This window comes from Puccinia triticina, chromosome 12A (genome assembly GCF_026914185.1).
Source record: "Puccinia triticina chromosome 12A, complete sequence".
In the NCBI taxonomy this organism is placed as follows: domain Eukaryota; kingdom Fungi; phylum Basidiomycota; class Pucciniomycetes; order Pucciniales; family Pucciniaceae; genus Puccinia; species Puccinia triticina.
Window position 1 is genome coordinate 4381561 of NC_070569.1, and position 19536 is coordinate 4401096.

The window sequence follows — 19536 nt, forward strand, 5'->3', positions numbered from 1 at the left end:
TGATGATGTTGAAGGATAGGAAAGCAAAATTGCCATTCTTGAATGTAATTCCTGTAAAAAAAATGAGTTTCTTGTAATTCACATTATATGCCCTCATGTACAAAATTAAAGTAAAAGTCAACTTGGTATTATTGGGTTTAGAATTTCGGAATGTTGTAATGTTGCAGTAAAATTAGTGAAACCCATTTTCTTGGAAATGCTGCAATTAATTTGAATTTGGCTAAAAACATGGTGATAAACTATTGTATTGGGGTGAAAGTCTGAGGTAAGTCAAGGTTGGATTGCAGTGCCACCCCAGTTTGGCCACATATCCTGGCCTCTTCACAAAAATTATTGTGTGATTTTTTGTTTTTTTTGCTTTTCAAAATCCACATGTGCACATGCAAGTGAACTTTTTTGCACTTTGCTAATAGTCACCCTAATGTAAGCGCGTACATTGAGGTGGAAATATCACAGGATGGGCCTTTCACAGCCACATGAAAAGTAAAAACTTTGTGTTGAGACACCAATTGTCCCCCTGATGTACGCAAGTACATGAGGGGGACAATATGACATACTGCGCCTTTCACATCCCCATGAAAAGGACACACTTGTCATGGAGCCAAGAAAGGCCTATATTTTGGATGAGTTCTGGATTATTCCTTAGAATTTTTTTATTTTTGATGTAGTGGAACCTTTCTGTCTACCACACCGGGGGTATACCTGGAGATGCCAGGAATGGGGGCCAGCCCAACCTCTGGGGCTCTGATTCCTCCCAGTAAGAAAAACACACTTGTTGACAGGAAGCAAGGGTGAAACGCTGCGCTGCGCTGTGAAAAGCGGCCAGCGCAGCGCAAAAAGCGCACCCCCGCTGTGAGTAAATCCCAATCAGCGGCAGCGGCAGCAGGTTGCGCTGCCGCTACCGCTGTTTGCAGCGGTCTTGCGCTTTGCCTCCGGGGCAAAAAGTGGAAGTGCAGCGCAGAAAAGCGCACTTTCGCTGCGAAAAAGCGCAGCGCAGCGCACATGCGCTGCATCGGCGTTGTATGTCGCTGTTTGTTGCTGTTGCTGCGCTATAGATGCGCAGCGGCTTCCAGGCTGCTGGCCGCTTTCAAGAGGCTGCTGCGCTGAATGGCCGCAGCGACGAACAACAAAGCCAACCGCCCCACCAGCCTGCTGCTTCCGCCCTATCCCCCAGCCACAATTGGACACCATGGGCCTGGCCGACTCAAACAGCATCATGGAATAAGTACCTTCGACACCCCCCAATACCACGGACCATTCCCACACTGTGCCTGAATCTGTAACTCGACGATAATCCTCCCGCATCCGCACCCCCATGTCCAGACCAGGCTTTATAGCCACACAAAGCGACTCACGACGTGCTCTGGTTCCAATTTTTCCCAAGCTAAAGAAATCCCGCTTGACTAATCATCAAGTTGATGTTGAGGAGGAACACCTTGAACTTGGTTTGGGAGGCACCAGCCAGGTAAATTTCTTATTCATTTCAATGAATGATATTTTTCCAATATTAAAATTGGGTTTTCTATTCTTAGTTGGACTTGCAGGCACCAACTCAAGTATCCAGCCAAACAGGTCAGCAGGTTACCGTCAATCTTTGACAGGACTCCGATGATGAAAACAGAGTGGCCAATGTACGAAAAGCAGATTGAAGCAAGGACAAAGATGGGTTTGATCATGTCTCACTGTACTTCTGGCTGTTGTGTGAAGGACCCAACCAGGTATGATTTGTATTTTATTTCAAATATAAAATCATCTCATTCAACTCTATCATCCATGCGGTGAATTTTTAGGATTTGTTGTCCAAGGGAAATTGCTGCAGGTGGTGCCCAAACAAGTTTAAAGCGCAGGCTTGATCAAGCTATAACCTGAAGTGCCATCGTGATGGTACTTATATCAAAGGATCTCTTTGACCGCCATGCCCTGGACGTGCTAATGCTATTGCGGCCGGAGCCCATCTCCCATCAAGTGCTGCCCAAGCTGTCATCAATAAGGCTGAGGCCCAACCGACAGGGGTCAGGAATCTTATTGCTTACACCACCAAAGGCCAATTCAACAATGATACTTTGAATTGTCTCCTTGTCATCTGGATCGTACGTCAATCTCTCCCTTGGATCCGAATTGAAGATTACCTCCTCCAAGTGTGCTTTGACTACGCCATGCACAACACCAAGTTGCATTTGAGAGTATGGGCTGCATTGGTGGCCCACAAACTTTACCTTGAACAACAAGTTCAAGTTATCAAGTCAATTGAGGTATTCATTTCCTTCTTTTACTCCTAACCATATATTGGAAAATCTGTAATGAATCAATTTCCAATCAAATTTGATTGTCAGGAATCCGAATTGATGATATCCCTCATATCCGATGTCTGGACCACCAATGGAAGCCATAAGGCCTTCGTGGGAATCAGCTGCTTCTACATAACGAAGGATTGGAAGTATGTTTCTCAGCATCTAGCAATCAAGTACATCTTGTGGCATCACAATGGGAAGTACTTGGCTGCTCCCTTTGCTAACTCTCTGATCAAGCATAAATTACACAATAAGATATGTATATTTATCCCATCTCCACTTTCCCTCGCCTCAACTAATTTTTTTACAGTTTAATTATGTTCTAGCCCAGACGACCGACTCGGGGAGAAACAATTTTACAATGGCAAGTGGTGTGGCGTCAATCTTTCAATCTCACGACTTGACTCACTGGAACGTCAAGAAGAATCATCACCAATGCATCTGCCATGTCATCGCGTTGATTCTAGGCGCTGGTCTGAAGGCCCTTCAGCTTTTGAAGGTAATGGTAAGACCTGAAAAGTCTGATCAATACTTCCCTTTGCTTGATTCCATCCCCGAGGAGGACGACCCGACCGGTGAAGATATAATTGTAGTAGAAAATCCGGTCTCCGATGGCGAGGAGGATATTGATCCAGATGATGCTGAAGCTGCCACCCACGTTGATGAACTTGGCTGGGAGGAAAATGGTCATGATGAGAATGATACCGAGGATGATAAAGATGGTATTGGGTTCACTTTAAAAAATGCAAGCCCTTGTTTCCCTGAATTTGAAATATTCAAGTATTACTCCTAAGGGTTTACTTTCCAGGTTGATTACATCTGCCGCAGGATTGCTTCCTCCCCCCAAAAACAAGCAGAATTCAAGCTGTGGGCTGCCGCGCGCAATTACACGGGACGCGGAGTTATCGGAGGATATGGGATTTGTTGGAATATTGCTTACGACAGTCGCCAACAAGCCTACAAGGCAAGAAGGGTCATCAACCAACTCTTGGAAAATGAGATTGACAAGTATTCTGGGAAAACTGCAGCAAAGAAAGGGTTTTTTAAGGGGTACGAGCTGGCGTCTGCGGAATGGGAGGACATTGCTAGTCTAAACTCAGTTTTGAAAGTACGCTGCTTGATTCATTCTATTGCAGCTTATGAATATTATTTTTCTCACATCTTGGTTAATAATCTACAGGATTTTTTGGAGATGATGAAACGGATGGAGGGGGATGGACCAAAGCTCTCCCTTACGATGTACGAGTATTTACGGCTTCGCGATTCTCTCAAGAAGAAGCAGGCGGCGGCCACCTTGACTCCACTTGAGCCAATGTTTGAACCGGTGCTTAAGATTACAAACAAGTACATCAATCTCGCCATCAACTGTGACACGGTGGTCATGGCAACTTTCCTCCACCCGGCCTGGCGAATGATGATCTTCGCCAAGCGATTTGAACACCAAGTCTCCCGGATCGAGACCGTCATTTCCCAGATCTTTGAAGATTGGGAAGCTCTCATCAAGTCAGCCGAACCAAAGACACCGGTACATAAAGAGGATCAATTGGACCCTGATCATACCAAATCTGATTCGGAACCGGATTCAGACAACAACGATTTCAACTTCTACCCTCAACACTGCCAGCATATAAGCCTCGGATGTGTGCATCCCTGTTAGTCTGGGATGCACACAACCGATTTAACATTGGTTGCGCGCATCCGATGCAATCCGCATCCGAATTGACATCGGGGGACAGTAACCCAAGGGTTTTGCCACCCGATTCAAACTCGGCTGCTCCGCGGCCGAGCCAAAATCGGCAGGCTGTCTGGCCGAGGAATTGAATTCCTCAATCAGTGGCCAGCCGAGTTAACCTCGGCCGCCACCAATCGAGCAATGGAAGCTTGGTTGACAGTTCAACCGAGCTTTCATATGATCGGTCATTCATAACCGATCATATGAAAGCTCGGTTGCGGACCCACCGAGCAAAATGAATATTGGCTGTTAACTCACCAATGATTTTGAATCATCGGTGGGTCAACAGCCGATGATTTTGAATCATCGGTTGTTAGCTCATCCGACGAAATCGAACTGGTCAAGAGAAACTCTCCGGGGAGAAGTTACCCTCCCCGGATAACTTTCCCGGGGAGGAGCCCTCCGGCAGTTAGCACGTCGAACCACAGTGGCCGGAGCCTGCTTGCTGGTCCAAGACGTCGACTTGCCGGTCCAAGCAGACTGCTCAGACTGGCGAGCAGTGCTGGCCGATCACTTAGAGGTACCTCCTTGGCGAGCAGGTCAGCCTGCTTGCCGAGCAGATACTTATACCTGCTTCGCCAGTAGGTCAACCTGCCAAGCTGCTGGCCGAGCAGGTTCAGGTACCTGGTCAGCGAGCAGGTCAACCTGCTGGCCAGGCAGGTAACAGTGCCTTGTCGCCAGGCACCTGAGCACCTGCTCGGCGAGCAGGTTGACCTACTCGCCGAGCAGGTAAAAGCTCGCCGAGAGGGTACTTTTACCTGCTCGGCCATCAGGATGACCTGCTTGCCGAGCAGGTACAGTTACAGGTACCTGCTCCGGCTCGGCCGGCAGGTCATCCTGCTGGCCGAGCAGGTAAAAGCTCGCCGAGAGGCTACTTTTACCTGCTCGGCCATCAGGATGACCTGCTTGCCGAGCAGGTACAGTTACAGGTACCTGCTCCGGCTCGGCCGGCAGGTCATCCTGCTGGCCAAGCAGGTAACAGTACCTGCTCGGAGCAGGTTGACCGACTCGCCAAGCAGGTAAAAGCTCGCCGAGAGGCTACTTTTACCTGCTCGGCCATCAGAATGACCTGCTTCCCGAGCAGGTACAGTTACAGGTACCTGCTCCGGCTCGGCCGGCAGGTCATCCTGCTGGCCAAGCAGGTAACAGTACCTGCTCGGAGCAGGTTGACCGACTTGCCAAGCAGGTAAAAGCACGCCGAGAGGCTACTTTTACCTGCTCAGCCATCAGGATGACCTGCTTGCCGAGCAGGTACAGTTACAGGTACCTGCTCCGGCTCGGCCGGCAGGTCATCCTGCTGGCCGAGCAGGTAAAAGCTCGCCGAGAGGCTACTTTTACCTGTCAGGTTCTCGAACTCAACGGCAACCACTTTTGGAACTGTAAGTGTTCTTTTCAAGCGAGTGAAAGCTGAGACCAACCAGCCTCGCAACCAATCTGATTATACATCTCTTCTTTTGTCCATACCGTAGCTTTTGCTGGCAATGTTTCAGCCCACAACCCTGGCCCTCGGCCAGGTGAGGCGCATACACAACCTGAACCCTGATGAACTCAGCGAGAAGGTACCCCCGCTTAGGCGGGCACTTCATTTGTAAGCGTAGAGACCGAAAGGCTATATAAGGACCACAATTCCCCAGCCAAAGACTGACATCTCACTCGCTAAATTCCCTTATTCACAGTTTAAACTTTAAAATCCGCCTCAGTCATTTTCCATCACCTACTAGCTTCGGCCCATTACTACAAACCTTATCACATCTTGTTTCTCTCGCGTGAACAAACTTAATAACTCTCCTACTATTGCTTCGCGTTCTTTGTCTTCTCTCTTTGCTATCGCGCTCGCAGCTGTGTTCTCACATCCTAGCCGCTTAATTCTCTCACTGGCCCTTTTCCTTATTTCTCTTTCATAAACTCACAATCTTCAGTGTTACGTACCGAACACATTCAACCTTCTCTAGTGTCAATACCCTTGCTCTTAGGTAAGAGCCGATACCTTGGACCTGTCTCCTCCCAATTGTTCACTCGTAGTTGTCACAGCGTCATTGAAATAAAATCTTTGCTCTTAGTCCTTTCAAATTTCACAGATTTACAGTCTTGACTCGACAAACGACACACCTCAAACAAATCAAAAAGGGAACAAAAAGAGCAAGGACGACGATGGCATCCACCAAAGAAGAACTCTCCACACTTCCAATGCTTACCGGTAGCAGCAACTATCCGATGTGGGCCCAACGCCTTACCACCTACCTTGGGCACAAAGATCTTCTTGCCACGGTGACGAACGACCCCGGTGAAAACCCTAGCCAAGCTGTCAATAAAAAGCTTAATGAATCAGCCTTTATCATCAGTTCAAAAATAGGCGATCGCATCTACCATGGAATCGTGACCCCTCAACGAGCCTCAAACGGTTTTTCAATTTGGGCCAAAGTCAAGAGAATGTATGGCTCAAACACCATACATAATCGTACCAGAGCCGAGAACAAGTGGACAAACCTGTTTTTCAATGGAAATATCAACCAGTTCCTCGATCTAGTGGAGCTCAGTCTTGCAGAATTTGCGGCGATTGGAAAGGTCAAAACGGAAAGCGACATCTGTGGCTTTATTATTGCTAAAATCTCAGTTAAACGTCCTGGCCTTACGGATCCGATCCTCACCAACGAAGTCCTTCTCAATGACTCCGAAGCCTTGATTGAAAAGCTTCGTGACCTCGCCAATCATGAGGAACTCACCCACAAGAACGACCACAGTGAAAAGGCAGCGGTGGCTCTGACAAGCAGCTCTCGAGTTCGACCTCCTCCCAGATGCAGAAAGACGCACAACCCGCTTGCTACCCATCCCGAATCAAAATGCTGGGCCTTGCACCCTTCCCTCCGACCAATCCGTGATCTGCCTGCCACCAGCCATGGGACAACTGCACCCAGCAACCAATCTGTTCAGCAGCCATCTCCCTATGAAACTCCTGCGTTCGCCAACATTACCACGGCACACTGTCTCCTCACGAAGCCTCACCAGCTAGCGCCTGTGCTCAACTCAGGAGCCTCCCATCATATGCTAAATGATCTGGCCTTCTTCACCAAAACTGAGGTCGTAAACATCCCTATCAGTACCGGCAAGGGATCCAATGACCTAACCGCTACCCGTGGAGGTATGGCTCAGATACTCCAGTCAACTGGAAAAGTAGTGGCCCTTGCCAATGCGCTTTATGTGCCTGGGCTCACGAGGAACCTCATCTCCATTGGTCAGCTCATGAACACGGGAATCAACGTTCGAAAAGTAGCTAGCAACTATGAGGTTGTAATTGATGGTTCCATCTACTTCTCCTGCAACTTAATCAACGGTATTTTCGAGTTCAACGTTCCCATAGGACCCGTCTCTTCGCTTGTCACCGCCTTGGCCACTACCACTCACTCCCGGCCCACCAATCCCTTCCAGACATGGCACAGTAGACTTGGGCATGCCGGCATTGCTAGGATCAGAGCCGCCATTAATGACTCGTCACTCTCACAAACCGACACCTGCAATTCCTGCATGCTTGGAAAAACCTCCAAGCTCCCCTTCAAAGGAAGCTTTGACAAGACGAAGGATCCACTTGAAGTCATGCATGGCGATCTCGTGGGACCCATCTCTCCTTCCACCAACTCAGGCGCCCGTTACTTTCTAACTCTAGTCAATCAACATACGGGATTCATCAGCATTACACTTCTGAAGGAGAAGTCGAGAGCCTGCAAAGCTATTATTGAATTCAAAACATACTTTGAAAACCAAACGGGCCATCGCATGAAGAAGCTCATAATGGACGGAGGAGGCGAATTCGTCAACAAAACTCTCTCCGATCAACTTAAGACAGCCGGCATCTACCACAACGTTGCTCCCCCGTACACCCCTCAACACAATGGAGTCGCCAAAAGAGCCAACAAGACAATCCTAAACATGGCTCGGTGCATGATGATCCAATCAAATCTAGCCAAGGAGTGGTGGGGGGAATCCGTCAAAACAGCAATGATGATCACCAACTGTCTTCCCTCCCTAGGCCGCAGTAGAATCTCGCCTATTGAGCAACTCTTCAAAAAGGTTCCGAACCTCAAAGTCTTCAAGCCTTTCGGATGCAAAACTTGGATGATCAAGCCTAAGCAACTCAGAACAGGAAAGTTTGATCCGGTCGCATGGGAAGGAGTCTTAATCGGATACAGCAATGACTACTCTGCCTACAGGGTCGTCCGCATCACTGACAAAAAGGTGATTGAGACTCGGCACACCTACTTCGACGAATCATCTTTTCCTTCCTTAACCGCCATAAACCCCAGCTATGACTCTTTCAGCAACTCACCCTTCGCTGAGATCATGTCCTCGCCTAAGCTCCCATTTGAGGAGGATACTGCAGCCCTCGCACCTTTGGATGAACAACAACCTGGTACCGGTCAATCGTATATGGAACAGCATGAACCAGTTCAGCCTTCCGATCTCGAAGAAAGCGACCACCCCATGGACGTAGATGAAGAGGAAATCGCCCATGAGGAGACAGAACCGGTTGGCCCTCCCGCCCGGAGACTCATCATTCACGGTCCACGCCATCCTTCCCTCATTCAAGGAGACGTGAACGAGTCCAACATCCTTCGCTACCCCAGACGCCACCCGCAAGCCTTCTCAGCATCAACGGTTGAGCCTAAAAATCATCGACAAGCCATGAGTAGCGTTGACAGCGCTCACTGGAAGACCGCTGAAGAAAAGGAAATCCAGAACATGCTCAATCACAACGTCTGGACTGAGATCCCCTATCAGGACAATCTCAACCCCATTCCAGCAACCTGGGCCTATCTGAAAAAGCTCGGTGCCAACAATGAAGTCACGGAATACAAAGCCAGGATCTGCGCCCAAGGCTTCCGTCAAACACATGGTCTCAACTTCGACCAGAAATACGCTCCTACAGGCAAACCGTGCTCGCTTTGAATCCTACTCTCATTCGCAGTCCTCAACGACCTTCCTATCCATCAACTCGATGTCAAGTCAGCATTTCTCACTTGCAATCTCGACGAAACGGTATACATGATACCTCCGCCAGGATTCAAGCCAGATCAACGACTTCTCCTTAAACTGAACAAAGCCATTTATGGCTTGAAGCAGGCATCCTTGGCCTGGTATAAGCGTCTCAGCGAATTCCTTGTTTCAATCGGCTTCTCGGTTTCCATTGCGGACCCCTGTGTCTTCTGGAAAGTTGACGATGTTCCAACGTGGATCTTTGCTCATGTCAATGATCTTGTAATAATCAGCCGAGACCCCTCGAGCTTTCGAAAAAGGATGGAGCAGGAATTTCAAATTAAGTACTTGGGTGAAGCATCTTTCCTTCTCGGCATGAAGCTCGACAAAACCGAGTCCGGCATCATCCTTCATCAAGCTCAGTACATTGAAAGAAAACTCGTCGAATTCAAAGCTGCTCATCTTCCTGCCTCGTCCTGTCCGATCAACCCCAAATTTCACATCAGCAAAGCCACACAGAACAACATCGATCAGCTCGTCCCCCTTAACATCAATTACCGAGCTCTCATTGGATCCTTGAACTATCTTAGCATACTAACGCGACCCGACATATCATTCGCAGTCAGCAAGCTATCTCAGTATCTGGAGAACCCTGGTCTCTCTCACTACACCGCAGCCATCCAGGTTTTTCAATACTTAAAAGGATCTCGCCTCACTGGTCTTGCCTTCGTCAAGAGCGGCAAAACTCCGATCTATGCCTCAATTGATGCCAACTGGGCAAACTGCCCCGACTCCAGGCGCTCTCACACCGGCTACCTGATTGTTTTGAACAATCATCTCATCTCCTGGAAGTCTTGCAAACAAAGCACAGTGTCACTATCCTCGACCGAAGCCGAGTACAAGGCGCTCTCGGATGCCAGCAAAGAAGTTGTATGGATCGGTAACCTCATCACGGAGATCTCATCAGATGATCAAGCAGCCACCCCAGTCATCTCAGTGGACAATCAAGGTGCCATCGATCTTGCCATGAGTCAAGTCAGCCAGAACGGCTTTCAAACCAAGCACATGGATCTGCGGCTTCACCACATCCGGGATCTGATCAAGGACAACCACATCAAACTTCAATATGTCAAGTCTCAGAACAACATTTCGGATTTCCTCACCAAACCAGTTGGCCGGACCTCCATTCGACGAGCAATTGGTCCTTTTACTCTTCAAACCTGTTCCTCTGTTGCTTCTCGCATCTCTGCTCCAAGCATGGCCGCCTGTCAGGTTCTCGAACTCAATGGCAACCACTTTTGGAACTGTAAGTGTTCTTTTCAAGCGAGTGAAAGCTGAGACCAACCAGCCTCGCAACCAATCTGATTATACATCTCTTCTTTTGTCCATACCGTAGCTTTTGCTGGCGATGTTTCAGCCCACAACCCTGGCCCTCGGCCAGGTGAGGCACATACACAACCTGAACCCTGATGAACTCAGCGAGAAGGTACCCCCGCTTAGGTGGGCACTTCATTTGTAAGCGTAGAGACCGAAAGGCTATATAAGGACCACAATTCCCCAGCCAAAGACTGACATCTCACTCGCTAAATTCCCTTATTCACAGTTTAAACTTTAAAATCCGCCTCAGTCATTTTCCATCACCTACTAGCTTCGGCCCATTACTACAAACCTTATCACATCTTGTTTCTCTCGCGTGAACAAACTTAATAACTCTCCTACTATTGCTTCGCGTTCTTTGTCTTCTCTCTTTGCTATCGCGCTCGCAGCTGTGTTCTCACATCCTAGCCGCTTAATTCTCTCACTGGCCCTTTTCCTTATTTCTCTTTCATAAACTCACAATCTTCAGTGTTACGTACCGAACACATTCAACCTTCTCTAGTGTCAATACCCTTGCTCTTAGGTAAGAGCCGATACCTTGGACCTGTCTCCTCCCAATTGTTCACTCGTAGTTGTCACAGCGTCATTGAAATAAAATCTTTGCTCTTAGTCCTTTCAAATTTCACATTACCTGCTCGGACATCAGGATGACCTGGTCGCCGAGCAGGTACAGTGCTGCTCCGGCTTGGCCAGCAGGTTGACCTACTCGCCGAGAAGGTAAAAGCTTGCCGAGCAGGTACCTCTACCTGCTCGGCCATCATGATGACCTGCTCGCCAAGCAGGTGCTTTTACCTGCTTTGTAAGCAGGTTGACCTGCTCGTCAAGCAGATACCTGTAGCCGCTGCGAAGTCAAGCGGGAACAAGTACCTGCTTGCCGAGCAGGTACAGGCATGTGCTACTCGCCGAGCAGCAACCGTGAAACCATTACAACACATGTATCGTAATGGCCAATACAGAGCATCGGAAGCGGCAAAAAATTCATGTATTTTTTGAAAGTTGTAGCACATTGCTGTAACAATGCGCTACTGCTGCAATGTATCGGCCTCGCAGATCTGAATTTCTCAGCGCATGGGGAAATCTTGGCCGGCCGCTACAAATACTGCTAAAGCAGTTTTCCTGGGAGCAAACTGCTAAAGCAGTTTTCCTGGGAGCAAACTGCTAAAGCAGTTTTCCTGGGAGCAAACTGCTAAAGCAGTTTTCTTGGGAGCAAACTGCTAAAGCAGTTTTCCTGAGAGCAAACTGCTAAAGCAGTTTTTGTGGGAGCAAACTCCACAGTAGGGATGGCAAAGAGGTACCCGTTTGGCGGTACCCGGTACCACCCAGGGGGTACCGCTTGTACCCGCCTGACACCCGTCCGGCGGTGCCGGGTGCGGTGTCGGGTACGTGATTTTCCCAAAAAAAAGGCACACAACCGGGTACCGCCCAGACATACCCGCCATCCCCGTCCATATCCCCCTACCCCCGCTGGGGGTAGGGGGATTTGGACGGGAAGTCCAAGCCGGAAATCAAGTTCCACCTTGACATCCAACCACAAACCAACCTGCGATGGCCACCCGCAAGCAAAAAAAAGCCAACCCATCCCGTGATTCATCCGCCTCACCCCCTGCAAATGACAAACCCAAGGCAGCCAGCAAAACTCCTCTCAATATTACTCCATCTAGCAGTCAGCCGCCTGCGTCTGGAGGACGCCCTCTCACTGACAAGGAAGAGTTACGTGTGTAAAACCTTCCATTTTCTATTTCAATATAGTTTGACATTGCTTTCTGACTAAGTAATTATCCAGGAAAGGCTCAGAAAGTAGCTACAAATGGAATCAGTTCCAGCTACAAATCATATGCGACACCCAAGCTGTCCAATCAGCTTGACAAGCACGGTCGTCGAATGATTGCTTATCCTTGCCAAATGTAAGATTGAATCTGTCTTCTAAGTCTCTCTTCCAAAATAATCTATGAGCTAACATCCTTAATCAGATGTGGAACAAAGATCAACCACCCAACATCGGACTCCTCTTGTGGAAACTTAAACAAACACGCTTCAATCTGCCTCCGGAAACAAGCCAAGGACAAAAAGAAATCCAATTTGGCCAGTTGTGGAATCAGGGGGACCGGAGACATCAATCCAAAAGAGGTAAAAATCTTAATGTGTGAATTGATTGTGATAAGAAAGCTGACATTTAAACTACCCAACTAGGTTGCCCAACTCTGTGCGGTGTGGTGCTCCATTCCAAACCATAAGTAGTATTTTATTGCTTTCTTTTACATATATTCATCATTACATTGAACATTTCCCCATAACCCTTCACAAATACCTCATTATTATTGCATATTCAGATTCTACATCAAATTTCACATATAGTCCCTCATACATAGTATACCCTTATCTTCAATGGTTCAATAGTTATAGAGGATATAAGACTTACAGATAATCTACAGTCTTCATTAGTTACAATACTCAATTCATTAGTAACTTACTGGAATCATTACAGTACATCCCTTTTACATAATTACTTTCACATAATAAACCCTTTACATACATTCCTCATTATGTACTATGGCTATTGTACACATTACATCATTAGATCTGTGCTTACCTCTTTCAGTAGTGCTCATCATTACAAGTTGTTACTATGTTCTCATCACTTTTCCCCATTAGTACATTCTTTTATTCCCATAACCAGCATTCCCTTTTCAGCATTGCTCATCATTACATACTGTTACTATGTTCACATCACTCTTCCTCATTTGTACAACCTTCATTCTCATAGCCAGAACTCTTCATTGTCTGTGCTCATCCCTCCTTACTATAAGAATTGTCTTCCCCCCCCTCACTTGTACCTCATGCAGAGAAATATATACAGAATTTATAGATAATTTTGGATACAGAAATTATAAGTTCCCCACTCTCATCAATCCTCCATCTCTCTTACCCTCAGTAGTCAGTAGTTAAAGCTCATAGTACTAGCTCCTAAGATCAAGCAGAAATCAGCCACACCTTTTCTTCTTTTTTCTTAGTGTTACTCTCATCCCCTCAGCATTAGTCAGGAAGGCAGCCTCATCAGCACCCTTGCATAGCTTACATTAGTACTAGTGTTGCTATCCATTTACCTTCCAAGCTCTATTCTCCCCTTTGAGTAGTTCCACAGCGGTATGGTGTGCCGAGGCGGCGAGGCCCTTTTCAGCTCTGGCTGATCCTAGCCATTGGGCAATCCTCCATCCAACAGTTGACAAGAACTTACCATGCAGACAAACGGTTTCAAGTGACATCCACATGCTTTACTCAGCAATACAACAGAGCTACTGTTCTGTTTTGAAAGTGAGTCAGTTTCCTTTAATATTGATTTGTTGGCTGACCCTTGTTCAATGTTATCTTAGGCACACACCGGGGCAATGTACTTAGGTGTGGATGTGTGGCAGTCCCCCAACGGGTTTGACATCCTGGGGGTTGTGATCTACCGGTTAGAACTCCATGAAACCGGCGATATAGATACAGAAGCAACGCTAGAGGCCATGCCTCTTGACTTTATTTTTCTCTCCCAGAGTCACACTAGTGAATACTTAGCTGAGACGGTACGTCTGGTAGTTGAGAAATTTGGGATTCAGCAAAAGGTTAGACTTTCATCATCTTTTTTTGGTCCACATTGTCTTCTTTTGATCGCTCCAAAGGCTGAACATTCTTATTTACTTCAGATATGGGGGATAGTAAGCAACAACGCTTCCAACAACAAAGTCATGGTAAACGAGCTCAAGAAGCTCAAGTTGACTCGCCTCCGAGGGGAGGCACAGTGGGTACGTTGTTTCGCCCATGTGCTTAACTTGATTGTCCAAAGTATCCTCCGCCCCTTTGGAGCTCAGAAGAAAGCAAAGTCTTCACAAAATCCAACAACAACGGTCCCTGACGGCTCAGACACTTTGGAATCATCCGACAATGACAATGCAGCACTGCAGATAAGGCCGTAAGCACCACTCCACCTTGTTTTGGATTCAGGCTCTCGCCCCTGAGTCTCTTTTTTCTCCCAGCTTCACCCGCGAGATAGACGACCAATCTGATGAAGAAGATATTGGAAGCGAGCGGGATTCTATCAACGGACAAGACTCAGATGATACTGAATTGCTCAGTCTGGACGACATTGATAATGCTAGCAATGAGGACAATGATGATTGCTATACAAGTGATTGCTGCAGAAGATCTCTGGCTAAAGTAAGACCTTAACTTGATTATATTGATTGAAGGAATCAGAACTGACACCTTATTTTACAGTTTTGTGCTGTTGCTAAGAAACTGAGGTACTCCCCAAACTCCAAGGCTCACTTTCCCAATATCTGCGCTGAAATGGGGTGTGCAACACCTCATACAATTGAACGCGACGTACGTACCCGATGGAATTCAACTCTTTTGCAACTCCAGGGCATTATCAGATGCGAGTCCGCCATGTAAGTCATTATTTTTCCAGATTTCCTCATATATCTACAACTAATGCTTCACCCCAGCCTCAAGTGGCAGTGTCATAAACGGCATGGGTTTGACCGGAAGTACTATTTGAACCAGTCAGACTTGGACTTGGCTCATGATTTGGTCGATGTGCTCAACCGTTTCTACAAGATTACGCTTCAAGTGTTGGTAACAGGCTCGGATCGCTTGGCAAACATTGTCATGTTCATTGATCAAATAACTGAACATCTATCAACAGCAATCAGTTGTTCTAAATATCCACCCGCTTTAAGGAATGCCTGTCGGCTTGGTTTGAAAATAACCAACAAATATTACAGCCTAACCAATACCTCCTCTCTTTATAGGATTGCAATTTGTATGTTGAAGTTTCTTATCTACATCTCATGCGTTTGATCTAATACATTTCAATCCAGTCCTTCATCCATCTTTTAGGGACGAGTACTTCAAATCAGCCAAATGGTAGCCGGAATGGATCGCCAAAGCTATACGACTGACTTGGGATATGTGGGTAACATTTTATAAGCCTGAACCACCAAATTCAACCCCTGTGGCATCATCAACAGTAAACGCAATTACTTCCAAGGTAAATTTCTCCGTTTTTTGACAAAAACTCAGTTGGTTTTGTCATCCTGAAGACTAATATCCACCTTAATATTCCACAGCCTAGGACCAGCATGCTTTCCGGACTTGGTAGTGCTGCTGCAGCTTGAGGCGGAAACCTCTTGTCTGACCCGTTGGATGCTTGGCTTGCCAGGGGACTCATACTGGATGGTAACGAACCCGTAAATCCGCTGAGGTGGTGGCTCCAGCAAACGATTTCTGGAAAAACTCATGGGGGTCTCTTATATATGGCACTGGACGTCTTGAGCTGTCCGGGTGAGTTTGAAATTTAGAGAAATCTTTCATGTGTTGAATTAACTAATCATCCGATTCAACCATCTAAACAATTACAGCAACCTCTGTTGATGTGGAGCAGGCGTTCAGCTTTGGGCGCGATTATATTTCAACAAGAAGGCACAAGCTCTCAGCTCAGTCCTTAAGCAGAGGTATGACGGTGACTTTCTATTCAAAGAAGGGAAAGATTGCGGTAGGGACCTTGGCTAAGTGGAAGGATGATATTCAGCAAGCAAAGAAAGGAAAGGCAACAGAGACAAGAGACAAGGGGGGGAGAAATATTATAGTAGTAGAATGAGTACAGACCAAAGAAACACAATCTAAACCTTTTTTTGAGTGTTTTTTTTAAGGGCGGTACTGCCGGTATACCGGCAGTATACTGCCTGACACCGCCCTGGCGGTGCTGGGTGCGGTGCCGGGTATGAGGTTTGGCCCAAAAATCAGTCTGGTACCCGGACCCGCGGGCGGTACCCGGGTCCTGTTTGCCATCTTTACTCCACAGGCAAACTGCCAAAGCCGTTGTGGTAGACGGAAACGTGGAAAAATAGAAAGTTTTTTCTATGCCACATAATTACTCATACTAGGCCTCAAGATACCATCAAATGGACCCCAGAAATGGATTCTACGGCCAATTTTACCCCTAGACACCATTGGAAGCGTCACTGGAGCCCCTCTGGAATGGAACCTACACGCCCTTGGACAATGGACACCCATCACACGTTCAGCATACCCAGTCACCAGCCTGTCGCAAGTCTCAAGTCAAGGATCACAGTATTATGCTTATACACATCACAGGATACAAGCATACATCTCCTCATCAGACTATAGTCATCACATAGTTTCAAGTACTCTTCTATTTCCATATTATGATGTCATCCCGCACTGATCCTGCAGTTCAGGCGTCATTTATGCACCCCCTGCATCCACCTGTCAACTAATGCAGCCGACTGTCACTTTACGCAGCCTTCCTGCAGCCCTAATGCATGCTTATGACATCATTTATGTACCCCTGACACATTATGACTTCATTTGTATCTACTCCCACCAGCTAAAATCCCTCACACTGTTGTCCAGATCAGCTGAAACCCTAACCCACAAGCCCTGTGGGGCTCCACTTCTGTCTATATAAGGAGCTCTCTCCTCCCCAGTTGTCAGCTGCAGAGTTCATCACTCACCAATCACAGTCACCCCCAATATTCACCCTTACCAATTATAACCAACCCTTATATAAATCATCAGCTCTATACCTTGTCAATCAAACAACTCATCTTGAGCCAACCTACCCTATCACTTGAATAAAACTTGCCAAGCATAGCTTGGTGGGTCTTGTTGACTGACAGCATAGAAGGGCAGAGTTTGCACCTCCATCATCCCCTTCTCCATTCAGCAAAAGGGTTTCACAATCACTTTTGAGTCTTACACCGTTTTCCTGGGAGCAAGGCAAACTGCCAAAGCCGTTTTCCTGGGAGCAAACTCCACAGGCAAACTGCCAAAGCAGTTTTCCTGGGAGCAAACTCCACAGGCAAACTGCCAAAGCAGTTTTCCTGGGAGCAAACTCCACAGGCAAACTGCAAAAGCAGTTTTCCTGGGAGCAAACTCCACAGGCAAACTGCAAAAGCAGTTTTCCTGGGAGCAAACTCCACAGGCAAACTGCAAAAGCAGTTTTCCTGGGAGCAAACTCCACAGGCAAACTGCAAAAGCAGTTTTCCTGGGAGCAAGCTCCACATGTCAGCCTTAGAGTCAACACAGCTGACCTAAAGTCTGCCTTTTTTCTACTTTTTACATATGAATTACTACATATCTTTTTCATCTTAAGAGATGTCCTTGTTCTGAATTCAGATTCTGCTTCCTCATGCAATTTCAAACCTAGTTACAACTTACAAATTCTTTGTAACTCTACTCCTTCCCTGAGTTCTTGAGTTGTGGCGCGCATGCGCAGTTGTGACGTGGCAGCGCTACCAGGCGCGCCAAACACATGTACATATGTAATTACATAAGCAAACTATGAAAATTTTAGAAGTCAGGATTCTACAAATCACGCCCCAGATAACCCAGGATCACCACCAAAGAGGATACCACGCTCCCAGTACACCTACCGTCACAGGCGCCTAGGTTATTGACAGTAAGTATAATATTTCTCTGAACCTTGATTATCCAGAGTGCTACTCTGTGTCTCTTGATTGCTTCTCTTTATTTCTCTTCACACCAACCCCTCTCAAGATCAAGGTTACTCTGTTAATCCTAGACTTAGTCTAAAAATCAGAGCAGATTAGATTTACTATTCTGTGTCCCCCCACCATCTCCTTGTGCGCGCGGAGGCTGTAGCCCCTGTTGGTATGGCACAGCTGTCCTTACCACTTTTCCAGGTGGTTCAAGTTGACTTTGAGGATTGTCTTATAAAGAGTAGATAGACCCCCTCCAGATCATTTCTTTCTCTTTCTCCTTCTCTTTCTCTCTCTTTTTCTCTCTCCTTCTGTTTGTAGTTCTTTATCCCAAGAAATACAACCAGTGTCCCCCATTTCTCTTGTGTCCTGTAGTCACTTTAGAGGCTCAGGCTCACACCACAGGCAAACTGCAAAAGCAGTTTTCCTGGGAGCAAACTCTGCAAAAGCAGTTTTGCTGGGAGCAAACTTCCAAATCAGTTTTCCTGGGAGCAAAATCCACAGGCAGCTTTGCCAGGACGCCAAACTGCTGGCCGAGCAGTTTAAGGTGCTGGCCAAGCGGGTAACAAGATTTTTGTCCTATTGGTTGATTAGGGGGTTTCAAAGTTGGCCAGATGCGACTTGCATGCACTTTTGCAAGTCGGTGTTCAAGTTCATTCTTGAACACCAAGTTGCAAAAGTGCATGCAAGCCACATTGTACTACACCCCTTAAGCCTGCTTGAATTTATTTTTGAAATTTGGTGTTCAATAAAAGCCTTGAACACCAACTTGCAAAAGTGCATGCAAGTTGTGCATGGCCAACTTTGAATCCCCCTATTAAACTTAAACAGATAACTCAACCTTTGGTCTCAAAAGTCTCAGCTTTCTATATCTTTAATAGCTTCAGCCGGCTCCTGTGCCACTCTTAAGTAAAAACACAGATTTCTAGCTTACTAAAAGTCCAGTATTTTTAACTAGTTCTAGCTCTATCATTGAAGCAATAACACTCTTAGTTGTTCAAGTTTTACAGTCTTGTAACACTCGAACCAGTCAACCTCAGCAAATAGCTAGGAGTGGAACAAAAAATGGCTGGTAGATCTTGTGAAACAGTAAACTCCAGTGCTTTCAAACCCTCTGCAGTAAATTAGAGTACAAGTGACAATCAAGACTCCATAAAGTGCCCATAACTGGAACCAGATGGCAACAAATTTCCTATCTGGAAGCAAAAAGTGAAGCTGTGGTGAGATCAATCAACCATTAAAAATGTCAAGATAGTATAGTTTTAAATTATAAAATACATTATAAACTACATATTAATCTTTTTAGTACAAATACTTTACATTAAATCTTTTTCCTCAGATTTCACGTCTTTTTATCACCCAGAAAACCTGTGATAGTTCACTCAGCAGAATTCAATAACGCCACAAATTAGCACAGTAAAGTATTAGTTTCACACGTATATTCAAGCTCATATTAGGCGCACAGCCACTTCTGTCTGTTTTGTTTTCACACAAAATTCCCCACAGTGATTTACATTTCACATGTTGGTAAATCTCATCTTAGATGTGATTTTCTTTCCCAATGTAGCCATTTCATTTCACAACACATTAATTTCTTTTCAAACCACATTAATTTCGTTTTCACACTATGATAATTTATTTCACACTACATACATTATTGCAA

General features: G+C 46.4%; 1 protein-coding gene across 1 annotated transcript; it reads left to right on the forward strand.

Annotated features, from left to right (window-relative positions):
• Positions 1-1055: 1055 nt before the first annotated feature.
• On the forward strand, positions 1056-1225 carry PtA15_12A425 (uncharacterized protein; the record flags this gene model as incomplete). Its single annotated transcript, XM_053162033.1, has 1 exon — positions 1056-1225. A coding segment is annotated over one exon (170 nt), but the record flags the coding sequence as incomplete, so codon positions are not given.
• Between the last annotated feature and the right edge of the window lie 18311 nt (positions 1226-19536).